At 39.6% G+C, this 16,379-nt stretch overlaps 1 protein-coding gene across 2 annotated transcripts in view; it reads left to right on the forward strand.

Moving 5' to 3' along the window:
• gabrb3 (gamma-aminobutyric acid type A receptor subunit beta3) overlaps positions 1-16,379 on the forward strand; it is a 61,271-nt gene that overhangs the window by 39,217 nt on the left and 5,675 nt on the right. For both annotated transcript variants that reach the window (XM_008407635.3, XM_008407636.3), the window contains 5 exons: positions 9,109-9,329; positions 10,510-10,592; positions 11,021-11,158; positions 12,389-12,541; positions 15,423-15,667. In XM_008407635.3, the coding sequence (XP_008405857.2) occupies positions 9,109-9,329; positions 10,510-10,592; positions 11,021-11,158; positions 12,389-12,541; positions 15,423-15,667 (840 nt within the window). The remainder of the gene's footprint in view (positions 1-9,108; positions 9,330-10,509; positions 10,593-11,020; positions 11,159-12,388; positions 12,542-15,422; positions 15,668-16,379) is intronic.

The raw sequence follows: 16,379 nt of genomic DNA on the forward strand, positions 1-16,379 counted from the left end.
CCCTACCATACTTTCACCCCTGCGTATACCTTACATGAGACCAAATGTGATTCAAACCAGAAACGACTTAACACTCCAGCAAAATGACGTATTCCTGATTCATTGTAGGCATATGTTGAAAATGATACCCGGATTTGCATTCATATCAATCGTCGACTCGTTTATTCTGAAATTTTTTTTATCACGTATCAAAAAAAGAGCGCTTGATGGGATAAAAGCAAAGGCCACCCCCACATTTAACTTGGCTCTCGCTGTCCGCTGGGCCATGTGAAAGGATGCCGTCTCGTCTGTGGTGATCGGATCAGACTGTCTGTGCTAATGGCTCTGGGCGTGCAGATGGGGACCCAGGAAGTGCATCTACCCCTCCAGCCTGAGGAATGGTCTCATCTAGAAGATAACACCCCGCTCCACCCTGCTGCATACCCACAAATGGCACTTGAGCATGTGTTAAAAGCGATCCGGCCCTGTTAGCGATAATGGAGTTGCGTCTTATGACTCGTGAGCCAGCTAAAAATAGCCTCAGCATCTTGATGGGCTATACATTATCAAACACACAGGATCACTGACGGCGTTGCTTTGACTCCACCTCAAAACATAAGCTTTTATTTTTAATGCCTGCAGCTACTGTATGTATGATTTTACTGTAAGTTTTGTTTCTAATGTCAGAAAGGACTGACTGACAGATCCGCCCATCTGCACGTGTGCGGTTAGCAGTAATCACTCCAGCGTTGTCAACTTACTTTGTTTAGAAACTTTTCAGACCAAAGAATCAGCCAAAATCAGAATAGGTAGATCAGCAGGTCTGTCACATTAACAAATTATGTCTGACGATAAATTGTCCCAGTAGTTATTGCGATAAATGATAATATTGTTGTTTTGAAACCATTTTCAAGTGGTATAATGCCAATGGCAAAATAATACAAGAACACGCTCTCACAAATCGGTAAACCTTAGATTCTAATGAACATTTAACATTTAACTGGAGGACATTTCAAATATATAAAGTAAAGTTACCAAACAACAGAAACAACAGATGAAATCAATTATATAATCTCTTCTTCAAATAAATTGGCTAAGTGAAACCAAAGCACCATACTGAAGATTTTTATCATCCAGTTTTTGGTAGAAACAGAGAGAGAAAAGAAAATTATAAATTATGGAAATGGAACTTATTGAGCTCATTTTAATTTATACGATTAATTTGATTTATTGCTTATTGCAACAGACCCAAAGGCCAGATTTTTAAAGGGGCGGTACTATGTAAGCTAATACATAATATTAGCTTATTATGTATTAGCTAATAACATTGCGTTATAATGTTATTTCCTCATCAGAATCCCATCTCGAGTGTCACCTTGATTTTTTTCATGTGTGTTTGACAGATTCTTTCATCTCCCATGGCAACCATTCAACTGTTAAAATATTGTTAAAGGGTTAATAGAGGATTGATGTTGACGAACTCCTGAAGGTGAAGCTTCGGAAAGAGCAGGAGCTTCTTTAAGAGACACGCCCAATTTCAGGTTGTTGAAATAAAAACTCAAATTTCTTTAAAGTAATATTATACGTACAGCACTTTTATAACAACTCTGAGTAACATGGTAAGACATATTTGTGCTATAAAATGGCACTGTACGCCTGGAAGACACATAATACCGCCCCCTTAAGGATTTTGAGTAGCCAGGAACACGAGTACTGCTTCAGGACATCTGACTTTTGATTATGTCCCTTGCTGTCTGATGCAGCCTCTCTGCAGAAGAGTGAACTTCACTGTATCCTGACCAAACGCAGAAAATCCGTAGTCCAATTTAAACATAGCTTATGCTGCAGAGTTAGAACTACAGCAGATTCAAGACGGACAAAAAAAGAAGTCGCCTATACAAGACATTCCATAATAAAAGTCATTGGCAAGAAACAAGCAACTAGTTGTATGTTTCTATACCATGAATAGCAATTTACCTGTTTTCTATTAAGATACCAAAAAAAAAAAACACTTCCAATCTGCAAGAATTGCTACTTATATCTATTCCTACTTCATATTTACTTCACATAATTGGCAAATAAAGGACAAAAGAAATGGGACAGATGCAACTACTTTAGATCTTACCCACAGTGCAGAAATGCCCCCTGTCCATGAAACTCCTAATCCAGTAAAGCTCCCAAAGGTGTTTTTTTACACACCGCCTCAGTATGAGTCAGCTGAAAGACAAATCCATCATGTGCTAAAAACTCCTCATCCATTTTGACACTTTAACATAAAGCAACTTTCTGCCTGAAGGAAGTGTTACCCTTAAAAACTACAGATGTTCTCCAAGATTTTAATGGAGGGGGTTCAGTTAATAAGTCAGACACACAAAGTGGTAAAAAGCTGCAGGCTGCAACTACTCATAAAGTAAGGAGAAGTCGGCTAGAAACCCTGGTGCAGTTCTCTGTGTGCAACATGCAGAGTTTCACACTCCGTTACACAATGCTAAGATGTGAGCCAGTAGGAACAGAAACCCCCTTAACTCCACTCTGTCTTGGTGCTTAATGCTGCAGGATGTAACTTCTACAAAAATATTTTTTTTTCCCCCATATTTGTTAAAACTGAAACCATGTCATGACAGTGTAATATGAGGACAGATAATCTGTGAAAAGATCAAACAACCTTGCGGCCGCAGCTCCGATAAGCCGCCTCGGCAATGGAGGTACGGAACATGGTCCACTCAGGCTCAATGTCCCCTACCTCCCCCGGAACGTGTTTGAAGTTCTGCCGGAGATGGGAGTTAAAGCTCCGTCTCACAGGGGACTCCGCCAGATGTTCCCAGCAGACCCTCACTACGCGTTTGGTCCTGCCAGGTCTGACCGGCTTCCTCCCCCACCACCGGAGCCAACTCACCACCAGGTAGTGGTCAGTGGACAGCTCCGCACCTCTCTTCACCTGAGTGTCCAAGACATACAGCCGCAGATCAGATTAAACGATGACAAAATTGATCATCGAACTGCCTAGGGTGTCCAGAGCCATGCGTCGAGGTGAGGCCGACTATTTCTAGCCGGAACCTCTCATAAACTCCACATTAAAAAAAAAACAAAACACATTCCAACAAAATAAACAGTGGTGCAAGTCACTGGCATTCAAGAAATTATCTGAAAAATTGTTTCTATTTCCTGACAAGGGAAGAGAATATTTTTATTTTAAGACATTTAGTATTCATTTAAAATACATGAGGACATCAGAGTTTTGCACCCTGTTCACATAAACATAGAGTTTAAAACTAGCTGTCTATTCAGGTTATTAACCATTGAAAAAAACAGAAAATCAGCCTTTGCTCTAAATTTAACCATGACTTGACTTTTCCACCCGTTCTACTAATGTAAATGGAAAAATGTGCTTGTACTATAAAAAAAAATTACAATTTCTACTTAGTAGCTTTTGTTTATTGTATAGCCTTCAAATAAAGAAAGAGGTAGCATGCTGCTGACCTTGATCTGCTCCATGAGACCCTGCAAAGACCCAGTTCTATCAGATGTTTAACTTCTGTTTTTATTCAGCGTAATGAGGCTGAGTAAAATTATCCAGCTTTACACCAGGCTGAAAAAGCTAGATTCACTATAAATAGTTAAAACTTGGACCTCATGTGTCCACAATCAGGTAACAGAAAGAAATGTAATGGATGCAGAGATAGAAGTCATCAAATGCACAAAAAACCATCGTCTTGCACTTGAATCCTACAGGGAAGATCTGACTGTCTCGTGAAGTGATGATAGACACTCCTTACACAGGGCAGGAGCACTGAGTGCTATTCTTGTACTCCCAGCAGATACGGCGGTGTTAAGTCGACATAAACAGTGTTTGACTGGCACGCAGGAACCATGTCTGAGTGTGAGATAGTGAACTCTCCAAACTGAAGATGATGGGCTCACCCTCCCACCGGGTCTCATTTAGTCTCTGTAGCTGAAAACAAATGTTTTTCAGTGTCCCCTGTGGCCTGCATAACAAACAGCAGCCTAAACCAAAGTCCGTCTGCAGGCATTTCTACGATCAGCATTTAGAATATCTGTGCTTGTAGGAAATTTTTAGATCGCATGTAGGTTTGTGTTAATGTTGATTTGCAAAGTGAAGGTGATGCTGAAGTATGTGGTAAGTCTTAGGAGTTTTGTAATCAACACTGGTGCTTTATTTGTTGAACACTTAGCTCATAATGCAAAGGAATACATATTTTACAGAAACTACACTCGCATTAGTTTAGGTTTTATCCATCCATCCATTTTCTGTACACTCTTGCCCCTTAATGGGGTCGAGAGGGTTGCTGGTGCCTATCTCCAGCTAACAGTTTAGATTTTATGTTTGTCCATTATTCTTTAGGACACAATCACACCAGTCTTGTTTAGTCTGCTTTAACAAAACTCTGGTTCGTTTGTCTAGGAAGTTTGATTTGTTTGGGGAAATGTGAAAAAAAGTTAACTCTGGTCTGGGTAAAAACCAAAGTCTCTCTTTGGTTGAAGTGAATTCTAGTGCAGTTTGAATGTATATGTGAACATCAAGTGTATCAGAGACCACTCCAACAGCAGGAAGTGGACTATAGCAGAGGGCATTCTGGGAAAATAAAACCAACAGAAACGTGTGGTTCAGCCATTTCTCCCGCTAGTGCCAGCGGGAGAAATAGCTTGTGGTCTTTCGCCAAAACTGCTCAAATCTGATGCTACTCCATTTTTGATTACATTACATGAAGAAGGAAGTTTCGCTCATGTCTTTTTCAGAGGTTTTTGTCGTTTCCTTCAGTGGTTCATGTTGCAGGTGAGGAGGGGAACAGTTTTTTCAAAGGTTTTGCCGTTTGGAAGCAAACCACACCAACTTAGAATGTAGCAAATATTGTAATTGTGGTCCTGAATTGAACCGAGTTCGTCAGACTATGAGGTGTGGAAACACCCTTAATCTTCTTTATGGTTTGGCCACATTCATGTTAAGGCTTGACCCTTATATGGATTTCTCTGGTGTTTTGTTGTCCCATTTGAATGTTACAGATTATGAAACAAGCATCAATATCAGATAAAGATAATATGAGTAAATACAAAATGCTTATTTTTATTAAGAACAACATTTCTAAACTAACCTGGTCCTACTGTATGTGAACATGTAACAGCACCCTACATCTAAGAACCTTTGATAGCAACAACTCCAATCCACAGTCATAAAGTCCTGGTAATGTTCACCTCTGTTCCCTGTTCTCTCCCTTTGTGGATAAAGGCTCTTACTGTGGTTCCCAGACGTCCCAAAGCCTTAGAAATCACTTCGTAACTCTTTCCCGATGTCAATGTTTATGTTTCTTATCTTGAGTTCTGGATGTGTTGTTTTTTTTGGCATGTCTTAGCTGACTTCCTGTTGTCAAACAAGTTCTGTTCAAGTTTCTTAATTCTAGAGGTAAACAGGTAACCTGTAAAATTAAACTCAAAATAGTGTGGTTCATGTAGATAATTCCAGTTAAAAGATGAAAGTCTAATTTGTAAACTGCATTTTGTATTTACTCAAACTATGTTTGATGGTAATAAAAAATGTTTGTTAATCAGAAGCAGTAAATTTGAACTAATAAACAAAAGCGGCAGACATCTGCAGGGCGTAAGTGTGTTTTCATTGCACTGTGTTAACAAGGGCTGCCTCTCTGAGCAGAGGGTTTGTTGCTCTTTGGACTCTTGAAATCTGGTTACAGATCAGTTTTAATACAGTTGTTGTCATTCACAGTTATTAGTTTGTGAATTTCCCTTTTCATTTAATGAAATCCATTTATAGTCATCATTCTCAAATGTTGCTTGAGTTAGAAGTAGAGATGAAATTACAGCAGTCAAATCTAATTTACCACCCACTAAGATACTTCTATTATAGGAGTTTAGCACCTAAATGGGCACTACCGTTTCTTATACTAATAATTATAATACAGAATAAGTTAATAAGGATATTCTAAAATAAAGGAACATCGATGTTCGTCCCTGCAGTGATTGACAATACACCATTATTAACAGTGCGGCCGTTGCCTCTTTTGACCCAGCTAAAAGGCCTAATTTTAGTGTTTAGCTGTCCTACTTGTGTGGCTGCAAGAAGTGCATTGTTGGACTTCCCACTGCGGATCTCCGTCTCAGGTTCTCGCTCCATGTTTTGCCAAGCTTCATCATTGGTCCTTTTCTGTTTTTTACAGGATGCTGGGTACACTTTTGTAATATATTTGGAAAATATAAAACTGGAAAGTTTGGTATAAAAAATTCCATTGATGCATTTCATATTATGTTTTCCCATAATTAACCCCAACATGGTTTTAATAATAACCACGTGCAGTTAGACGCTGTCTGAAGTTTCTTCTTTATACAGCATTTTATGCCAAAATCGGTTGAGTTTGCCAGGGCAGAACAAAAACACAGGAAGCAGAAGGAAGCAGAAACAACGGGGAACTAACCCCACTCTTGCTCCTCGCTGGAGGAACCAGCAAGGAGAGCAGAAGAAGTGTTTAAATTCTGCAAGGCCGAATGCTGGAACAAAAGACAGGGGCTGATGAGCTAACAGGATGCAGGTGTGAGGGGAGCCAGTAGAAATCAGACCAAGGAGAGAGAGAGAGGCAGCAGGGGGCGAGCTAATGAGGTAACTAAGAAAAAGAATCTAGGAGACACAAGGAAGAAATAAACATGATAAACCTATCACTAGAAATAATAATGACACAATCAAAACCCAAAACAACTGCTATAAAATAAAATAAACTTGACTCATCTAGAGACTGAATTATTCACCCCACATACCTGCAAACACAGATTATCAAGTGTTCCCAGGATTGTTGTGATATTCTGTAGTTCAATCTAAACCATTCCACTGTAGCTATGGCAGTGTGTTTAACTAATTCCCAGCCTTGTTCAGATTTTCTTCCATTATTTCTGTTTCACACCATCCACTTTTCTTTCAACTGATGAAAACCATCATAAAGCCTGATAAATGCTGCCGTGCTCTACTGTGGGATGGTGTCTTCAGGGTGTCTCGTCTAATCTGACCAGTGTACCTTGTAGTGTCTGCACACCCTAAAATTTATTTAGGGATTTCAGAATAGACAAGACTGGACAGAGATGAAGGGAATTTGTGGAGAATAATTTCAAAACACACCCACGTTTATGAAGTTAGAAAATTCCAACTTTTGTACCTTGTGTGTTAGGGGTGTAAAAAGTGTTTTCCCCCTTCCTGATTTATTTTTTTATTTATTTTTTTGCATATTTATCACATTTAAGTGTTAACTATCACACAAGTAAGCTAAGAGTGCATTTTTAAATGAAACTGTTTGGTATCAAGGGAGGAAAAAAAATGCAACCCTACATGGCTCCCTGAGAAAAAAGTGAATTTTCGGTGGTGACTAACCCACCGAGGCCTGGAATGTATCGAACCAGATCAGTGAAGAGAAATGTTGGAGGTTCTGCTTCGGAGAAGCTAAGGTATCGCTATAGGAGAGCTGCTGAAGTGGGATCTGAAGATCTTAAGCTGGTTAAAATAGCCACAACCCAGACGTGGAAGGAGTGTGTTGGTAGAACTTCTTTGCCGTAGCGTAAGAGCTGTTGTGCAACGCTGATTCATCAACCCACATATGCAGAACGGCATCCTGCCTTTACAGAAGCCGTGAGGGAGTCACGAGGGGGAAGAGTATCTCTAAACAAGGAGGAAAAATAACCAAATAACCCCATCAGCATGAAACGGGTTTTGAGAAAATACGGTGGATCCACTGCACAGCCATCATCTAGTCTGACAGATGAAAATGCCCGCTGTGTGGTTTAATAAAACAAATGAATCCTGGACAGTAAACCGGGACAAGCTTTCAACACACTGGAAGAGACACTTATTGTACACAGGCTGAATTATTTATAGGACTATATCTGGATCATATTACATTATCAGATCGCAGAGTGTAATTCATTCAACTCAAAACGAGCTGGAAGTTCGTCAGTCCTCCCTGGAGAGAACGGGCTTTTTACGCCCGGGTCGTTTCGTCCCGACACACTGCTTCGGTGTGAGATTTTTGCCCGCTTTTGCAACACTTCATCCTGTAAATGTGCCACTTCAGCGAGCATTTTTGTGTTTTTATTTATTTCCCGAGACCTGCTTATTTATTTAAGAGAGCATTAGTCAGCAGAACAAAACCAAGAGAGCTTGTAAAGAGCTCCATTAAGAGCCAGGAGAAGCTCTTGTGTTTGATGGATCAACTTATGGGAGGTTGCTGCAAATGAAAGCTGAATGAATGATTCATGCCTCTGCAGGTACGGCTGGTAGTAATTAATAATAGCTATCAATATAAAAAGAAAAACATTATTGATCGGCTTCAAACTGAATTTCAAACTGAATTGATTGAAGCTGATCAATCAGCTGATCAACAGCTTCCCCCAGAAACTGATGCAAAAACTGCATCAGTTTCCCCCAGAAACCTTGTTAAGCCAGGTGGGGCAGTCGTCCACCCACCTTATAGAGAAATGTCTGTTTTTGAGGTAAATTTTTAAAAGTTGACAGGAAATTTGGAAATATGACTAGGTAATTATGTGTTACTGGAAGACATTTTTAGCAGTTCCTAAACACCAACTGTAAAGTTTTAAAAAACACGCAAACATAAAAAAATACAATTAAAATAAATATACATTTTTTGCACTTCAGTTGTTTCATCCTAATTACAGTGGCCAAAATTTGTTGATCCTTTATCTGTCATTTGTCAGTATATTTGCTGAAGCTGTTGGCATGTAGACTAATAAAGACAGGCAGTGGCTATGGAGTTAGTGGTGTATAAAAAGGTGTAATAAATAAATGATTCTTAGCCTGGCGGGGGCGCAATTAAAGCTTGGTGACCCGCCAGGCTTATAATACACTGAGAGAAACTCTGATTTCTTATTGTGTTGGTTCTGAAAATATGATTGCTCTTGGCAGATTGTACTTATTCCCATAAATATCACTTTTGTTTCCTGTGAAAAAAAGCTGCAAACATGACATGCTGAATTTCTGCAATTCATCTCTACGTTTTTTTCTAACAAATTTACTCCTTTTTTTTTTTTTTTTTAGTCTACAATGGCCCTTATATGCCATCGTGCTGTCTTATGGTACATGACTGCATTGTTTATTTTCCACAGGACTACACGCTGACCATGTACTTCCAGCAGTACTGGAGGGATAAGAGGCTGGCCTACGTGGGGATTCCCCTCAACCTGACGCTGGACAACAGAGTAGCAGACCAGCTCTGGGTCCCAGACACATACTTCCTCAACGATAAGAAATCCTTTGTGCACGGGGTCACGGTTAAGAACCGAATGATTCGACTCCACCCGGATGGAACCGTCCTCTACGGACTCAGGTGAGAACTGTTAGGTCTTTCTGTGAGAACGCACGTCTAATATTATTTAAAGTTAGCAGTTTTTACATGTTTGTTCAGGATAGAATTAGCGACTAGCTTCTCAGTCCACTACTCCTAAGTATGTTGTTAAAAGTTTAATGGAGAAACGCTGTTTTGATCATGTGCTGAAGGCGGAGCTTTGGAAAGAGCAGGAGCTTCTTAAAGAGACAGAGACCTAATTTTAAGGCATTAATTTTCTAAGTCCAGTTTGACATTGCACTTTTATAATAGCTTAGGGTAACATAGTTTCTTGATTGCACTATAAAATGGCACATGTGCCTTGAAAATACATAACACTTCCCTTTTAAAATGATATCAATTAAGAAATATTTCCATTGCTACATATTTTTCTCTACGTCTGGGCAATGAATTGATATCATTAATAAACTGAATTTTTGGTTCTTTGAAGGTTTAATTTTTGGAAAATCAGGACTTTTTCACCAATGTGCTTTTTGTGTTTCCATAGTTCTGAGTAATGTCAGCGCATGTAAGACCTGTCATTTTGTTTGATGACCATGTTTTCCTAATTTAGGCTGTAATTTATTTTCCAAGTCTGAGAGTAAAGTCATAATATTAGTAGAATAAAGTTGTACATTTATGACAACTCCAACGCAAAGAGAGTTATGCAAATTAAACTTTGGTATGAGTTTTACAGATAAGGAAATACTTAACTTTGTGGAAGCATTGTTGTCATTAAAAGCAACTTTTTATTCTCTTAATTTGAAGACATTCTAGTTAAATTGTGTCTTCATTCTTCCAATATTATGACTATATTCACTATGGTCCGGCCCTTCTACTCCGTTGTTCAACTCACAGAAGGAATGACTGAAATAAAAGCCACTTCTGAAAATATTTTCTATAATTTGTATTTATTTATTTATTTATTTTAGAAAATAAAGCAAGAAAAAACTATTAAAATCATAATAGTTGGATCTGGAATGAAAATTTTTTATTTTTAAACCATATGTTCCAGCTGTACTGTTCTGACTTATTTTGGTGCAAACCCAGAACATGTTTCCATTCTAATTTTGGAAACATGTTCTGTTTCCAAAATTAGGAAACACTAACTCCATTCTAATTTTGCTGTGACTCGAGGTCGGATTTTCCTAATCACTTCCCCACTTTTCTGTTTTTGTGTCAGAATCACAACGACGGCGGCCTGCATGATGGACCTGCGGCGATACCCGCTGGACGAACAGAACTGCACTCTGGAAATCGAAAGTTGTACGTCTCAAGCCTCTTTTGCTTAGTAGAAGAAACAGGGGCAGATGGCCTCACTTTCTCATCACTTAAAATTATGAAGAGCGCAAGGAGTCTCATAAAGAAAACTCTTACACTCATCGTCTCGCAGAGGGGACGGAAACTGCACAGGCAGCTGAATTGCTCTGGATTTATGAACCTGTCATATATGGGCGATATTACTGGCAGCAGCCTCTCTAGCTAAACTTTGTCCATGCAGACTGGTTTTAGCATTAGCAAGCTCTGCTATCTGAGGCCGCCATCTGAGCGGCCATTAAAGTATTGACAGCTATAGATCACATGCAGCCATTTTCATCTCAGTCAATCAAGAAATCACTGGACTAGCCAGGGAACAGATTCACTTTGTCCGTCCACTTCATGAGAATCACACCTTGTTCCTGGTTTTCCTTCAGACGGGTACACCACAGACGACATAGAGTTCTACTGGAAAGGGGGAGACACGGCCGTTACCGGGGTGACCCGGATCGAGCTTCCTCAGTTCTCTATAGTCAACTACAAGCTCGTCTCCAGGAACGTGGTCTTCTCCACTGGTAGGTGGAAGGGAGTCGGGACAACGGTGGTCCAAGGTCGCAGATCAGATCTTACATCGAGTCTCTGCCAGAGGCGAGTAGAGAAAACAAACATTGTCCTCGAGTAAGAGTAGCACTTCAACAAATTTCTACTCAAGTAAAGGCAAAAGGAGGAAATTTTACTCAAGTAAGAGTAGCACTGCTTTGTAATAAAGTTGCTGAAGTAAAAGAAAAAAGTAGTAATACTCCTAAAGCTAAATGTAACTAGTTAGTACCCAACTCTGGCGTCTGCGTATAGCTTGAAGGATTAGAGACAGCATACAGAGGCTGCGTGTGTCCCTGTTTGTCTTGATGAATAATAGAGTATAATCAGTGGCGCAAAAAGTGGGTATGCAGGGTATGCAACGCATAGGGGCGCAGCACCAGAGGGGGCGCCAAAACCCCGTCTGGAGGGGGCGGCACGCCAATGTTCTCCCATACACTTCAGCGCGCCTTACCTCGCGCACATAACGAGGTAAATGTAAATGTAGCGAGTTTTACCTTTCACGTATCGTCGCCTCGGGGGGGGGAGGGGGGGTGTTGAGTGAGCGTCGCTCCTTCACCCTGACGTTCCTTCCCTCGGGGGGAAGGGGGGCGCCGATCTATGTTTTCGCATCCACCTGAATAATGTGTAGTTGCGCCACTGAGTATAATATAATCACACTGCTTTTACCTTAAGCAATAAATTATTTTCTCTCTCTTATTAGAAGGAAAGGAGAGCTTGTTCTGCACAGTTAATTAGAATGTATTATGTACAGAGGGCTATAAAATCGTGCTAGCTCTGTTATGTTTACAGATGCATCTCAATAAATTAAAATATCATCAAAAATGTATTTAGCAACACAGGGAAACTTTATTGTGCTACATAGATTCATTACACATAGAGCGATTCATTTCAAGTGTTTATTTCTGTTGATTTTGGTGGTCGTGGCTTACAGAACATTAGGTTTTCACCCAAAATCTCTGTTTAATAAATCCATATTGTATATATGTTTTCCTGTTTGAGCTGATTTAGTCGTATGAATAAACTTTTTTAAGGATGTTCTTACCCGTGTAAAATAACGCCCAGCTTTCAAACGCTTCTTATTTGGTCAAATCTCCTTTTTTTGTTTTAAATCAGAGTATTCTGAAACTTTGACACCAATCCTCAAATCAAACCAAAGTGACTGGCGAATCAAAGTCAGCTGCTTCCTCTTCCGCCTTGTATTGCAGGTGCCTACCCCCGCTTGTCACTGAGCTTCAAGCTAAAGCGAAACATCGGATACTTCATCCTACAGACGTACATGCCCTCCATCCTCATCACCATCCTGTCCTGGGTGTCCTTCTGGATCAATTATGACGCCTCGGCTGCCAGGGTGGCTTTAGGTATGATGTGACCCGAGCAGGAAATGTTAACATACTGGTGTTTGTTGGAGAAGAAAATAGACTGATTAAAATATACAGTAAGTAGAGAAAGGAATGCCAAGCAAAAGCACTCGCATACGTTGAAGTTTTTGCGCATTCTGTCATATTGTAACTGCAAGCTGTATTTTATTGGAATTTTATTGCTGGCCCAACACAATATAGATCATCACTGTAAAATTGAAAAATATATAAACAATATTCAATGGTTTTACATATTATATGTGAAACCCATGTCATAATACATTCATCGTTCATTTGCATTTGTACCGAGGAGGATTAGGGTCACTAAAACACAACAACAACAAAAAATTTGTCTCCACATTCTGACTTTTTTCTCAGAAGATCAAAGCCAGAATTCAGAGATCAAAGCCAGAATTCAGAGATCAAAGCCAGAATTCAGAGATCAAAGACATAATTCAGAGATCAAAGACATAATTCAGAGATCAAAGACATAATTCAGAGATCAAAGCCAGAATTCAGAGATCAAAGTCAGGATTCAGAGTAAAAAGTCTAAATTCTTTCTTTTTTTTTTTTTCTATTCAGTTGTTCGTTCCTATCAGCCTGTCTGAGGTTGCAGCCTTGTTGTGTAATAAGATACTCATGTAGATCTACTGATCTACTGGTACTCGGAGTAATGGTCCTTTCAGATGGGAACATCCTTACAGGAAGAGTCTTTATAATAGTTAGAAATTTACTGAAAGCTCAAAGTCATCCAGTTACGGAGTGAAAATTCAAGCTCAGCTCTTTCCATTCGAAGCACAGTTCCAGAATCGGTGTCAGCTATGCTTTCTGAAATCACAGTACTCCTTCTAACTCGATTGCCTTAATGGAAACCCTCATTCAGCTTCGCTGCGCTCTAAGTGCTCCCCGCGTTAGGAAGAGCACATTATGGCAAGCGATCATTAAATCTCAGCTATGCGTACAAAGTGATGAGACGGTGTGGAGTATTTCAGGAGGTTCTGTGGACAGCCGGGTTTGGAAGCTCCTCCTCAGACTTGTAGCTCTGTAGGAAAGCAGACTCCTGCCGTTCGTCTCCTTCAGTGGCATCTACTGGCGAAGGCTGCGCTCTGAGGCGGCGCAGGATCAATGAAAGTTAATCACTGAGCCGTCTCAGTTCAGTCACAGTGTGGGTGATGATTACAAATTCCTTCTTTTCTCCTGCTGGTGGGAACTTCCTGGGTAGTTCTCTGGCATCATATACATTACATCCACTCATCATCAGGATCATTATCATATTAGGTGTGAGCTTTTAATGATGTATTTGAAAATATATTTTTCCCATGTTGGAATAATGACGATATAAGAACTGAATCGGACGTACAAGTTTGAATTTCTTGTGGGTTTCTTTTTCTCTGCTCCCAATGCATTCAAAAATGTATATAGAATATATATATATGTACATATATATATATGTATATATATATATATATGTACATATATATATATATATATATATATATATATATATATATATATATATATATATATATATATATATATATATATATATATATATATATTACATACTGCAGCTTTGAGATAAATTACAACTGACAAAACATATTTTCAAAAACTGGCTCCTATTTCAATCATTCCCTCTGCGAGTTGACCAAATTCAAAGTCCAAAAAAATGCAAACTGTTGTCAAACAAGATGGTGGACCTTGGAGACCCACAGAGAGCATTGGTGGTGGGGGAAAAAAATAATGCAGATCTTCCTAAAATTAAGACTTCGAAAGCAAAAAAAATTGACCAATCAATAAAGTGGATTTATTGCCCTGCAATACCAGTAGCATTTGGAATAATGTCCTTCTCCAAGTTCCAGAGAAATATTAGAGGGACTGTTTTATGTGTACTTTTGAGCCTGTATGTATAATTTTGAATATATAATACATTAAGCACATTTACATCAAATACGACTAGATTAAATTTAGACATGGACCAGTTGTTATTCTTAAAATCATAATAATAATAAAATAATTACGTTTTATAATCATTCCACCACAAAAAAGAATAGCTTAAGTAAATGATTCAAAGCTCTAGATGAATATGATATTCATGACATTGATGACAGAGCTGTTGCCTTGCAGCAAGAAGGTTCTGGGTTTGATTCCCGGCCCCGGTCTTTCTGCATGGAGTTTGCATGTTCTCCCTGTGCATGCGTGGGTTTTCTCTGGGTACTCTGGTTTCCTCCCACAGTCCAAAAACATGACTGTCAGGTTAATTGGTCTGTCTAAATTATCCCTAGGTGTGTGTGTGTGTGTGTGTGTGTGTGTGTGTGTGTGTGTGTGTGTGTGTGTGTGTGTGTGTGTGTGTGTGTGTGTGTGTGGTTGTTTTTCCTGTGTGTCTCTGTCTCTGTGTTGCCCTGCGACAGACTGGAGATAGACACCGGCAACCCTCCCGACCCCTCTAGGGACAAGGTTGTTGGATGGATGGATGGATGGATGGATGGATGGATGGATGGATGGATGGATGGATGGATGGATGGATGGATGGATGGATGGATGGATGGATGGATGGATGGATGGATGGATGGATGGATGGATGGATGGATGGATGGATGGATCTTGCAGCACTGTATGAGCTGTAAAAAAATATCAAATATTAGATATTAATATAATATTAATAAAAAAAATTTTTTTCTTTTTTTAAGAAATTGACTTTTTGCATCAAGTTGGATGCTTAAAAAGTGAGGCTTTGTGTTGGCGCAGTCAGCGCTGTGAAAAGGTTTTCAGAAAACATTTGACGGAATGGGAGGCGCAGTGACCAGTGGTAAAAGCCTCCAGGCTGACATCTTTCTTTGTGTTGGGGTTCCTCTGCTAACCGGACTGTGATTCCCTCCAGGGATCACCACTGTGCTGACCATGACGACCATCAACACCCACTTGAGGGAAACCCTCCCCAAGATCCCATACGTGAAAGCCATCGACATGTACCTGATGGGCTGCTTCGTGTTTGTTTTCCTGGCGTTGCTGGAGTACGCCTTCGTCAACTACATCTTCTTCGGACGCGGTCCGCAGATGCAGAAGAAACTGGCTCTGAAGGCGCTGAAGGCAAATAACGAGCGTGGCAGGTTTGACCGACCCAAGGTGAGAAATACCAAATTGATGACAAAGTGGAAATTCCCAATATCGGGTGACTTGTGTTGTTGTTGTTTTGTTTTTTTTGTACTTTGCATGGAATCCAATATTGGCAGCAACAGAAAAATGAAAATGCATTTGATTGTACTTTGTTCTGCTTCAGCCTGGAGTCATTAAAGTTAATAAAGTTACAGCAACTTGCAGTTAGATTAGATGTCATTTTTCCAAAAACAAATAGACAAAAAAAATAAATTAAACGGTAATGATTTGATTCATTTACAATTTTAACTTACTGCAGTCTCTGCTGTGGGAGAGTCCTGACTGCGTTGTTTTTTTTTGTTTTTGTTTTTATGGTGGCAGAGCTTTAGCAGCAAATTATTTAAGCTGCTGATTCAAGCTTTGTCATCACTGTTGATTGGTATTTACTGCTGCAGGCAGTCAGCCTCCATCTTTACAAGTCAGCATGGAAGCAATAACCTTATCTGAAGGTTTAGACTTTCAGTGTCACTTTGAGCCAAAGAGACAATGGAGACTGCACACACTTAGTTATAACGGAAGGGCGGTCTATCATACGGTTCTGGTCAGAGGTCAGAGGTTTATATCCATCTCAGGTTATTAATTATGTATTTGTGCCTTTCTTTTTTCCTCCAGTGTGAAACACCAAACTTCTATAAATTTTAAAAACTACGTTTCAGTGATTGAGTTTTGTCTCATATCCTCA

The sequence above is a fragment of the Poecilia reticulata genome, chromosome 4 (genome assembly GCF_904066995.2).
Source record: "Poecilia reticulata chromosome 4, P_reticulata-male-v2, whole genome shotgun sequence".
Lineage (NCBI taxonomy): Eukaryota > Metazoa > Chordata > Actinopteri > Cyprinodontiformes > Poeciliidae > Poecilia > Poecilia reticulata.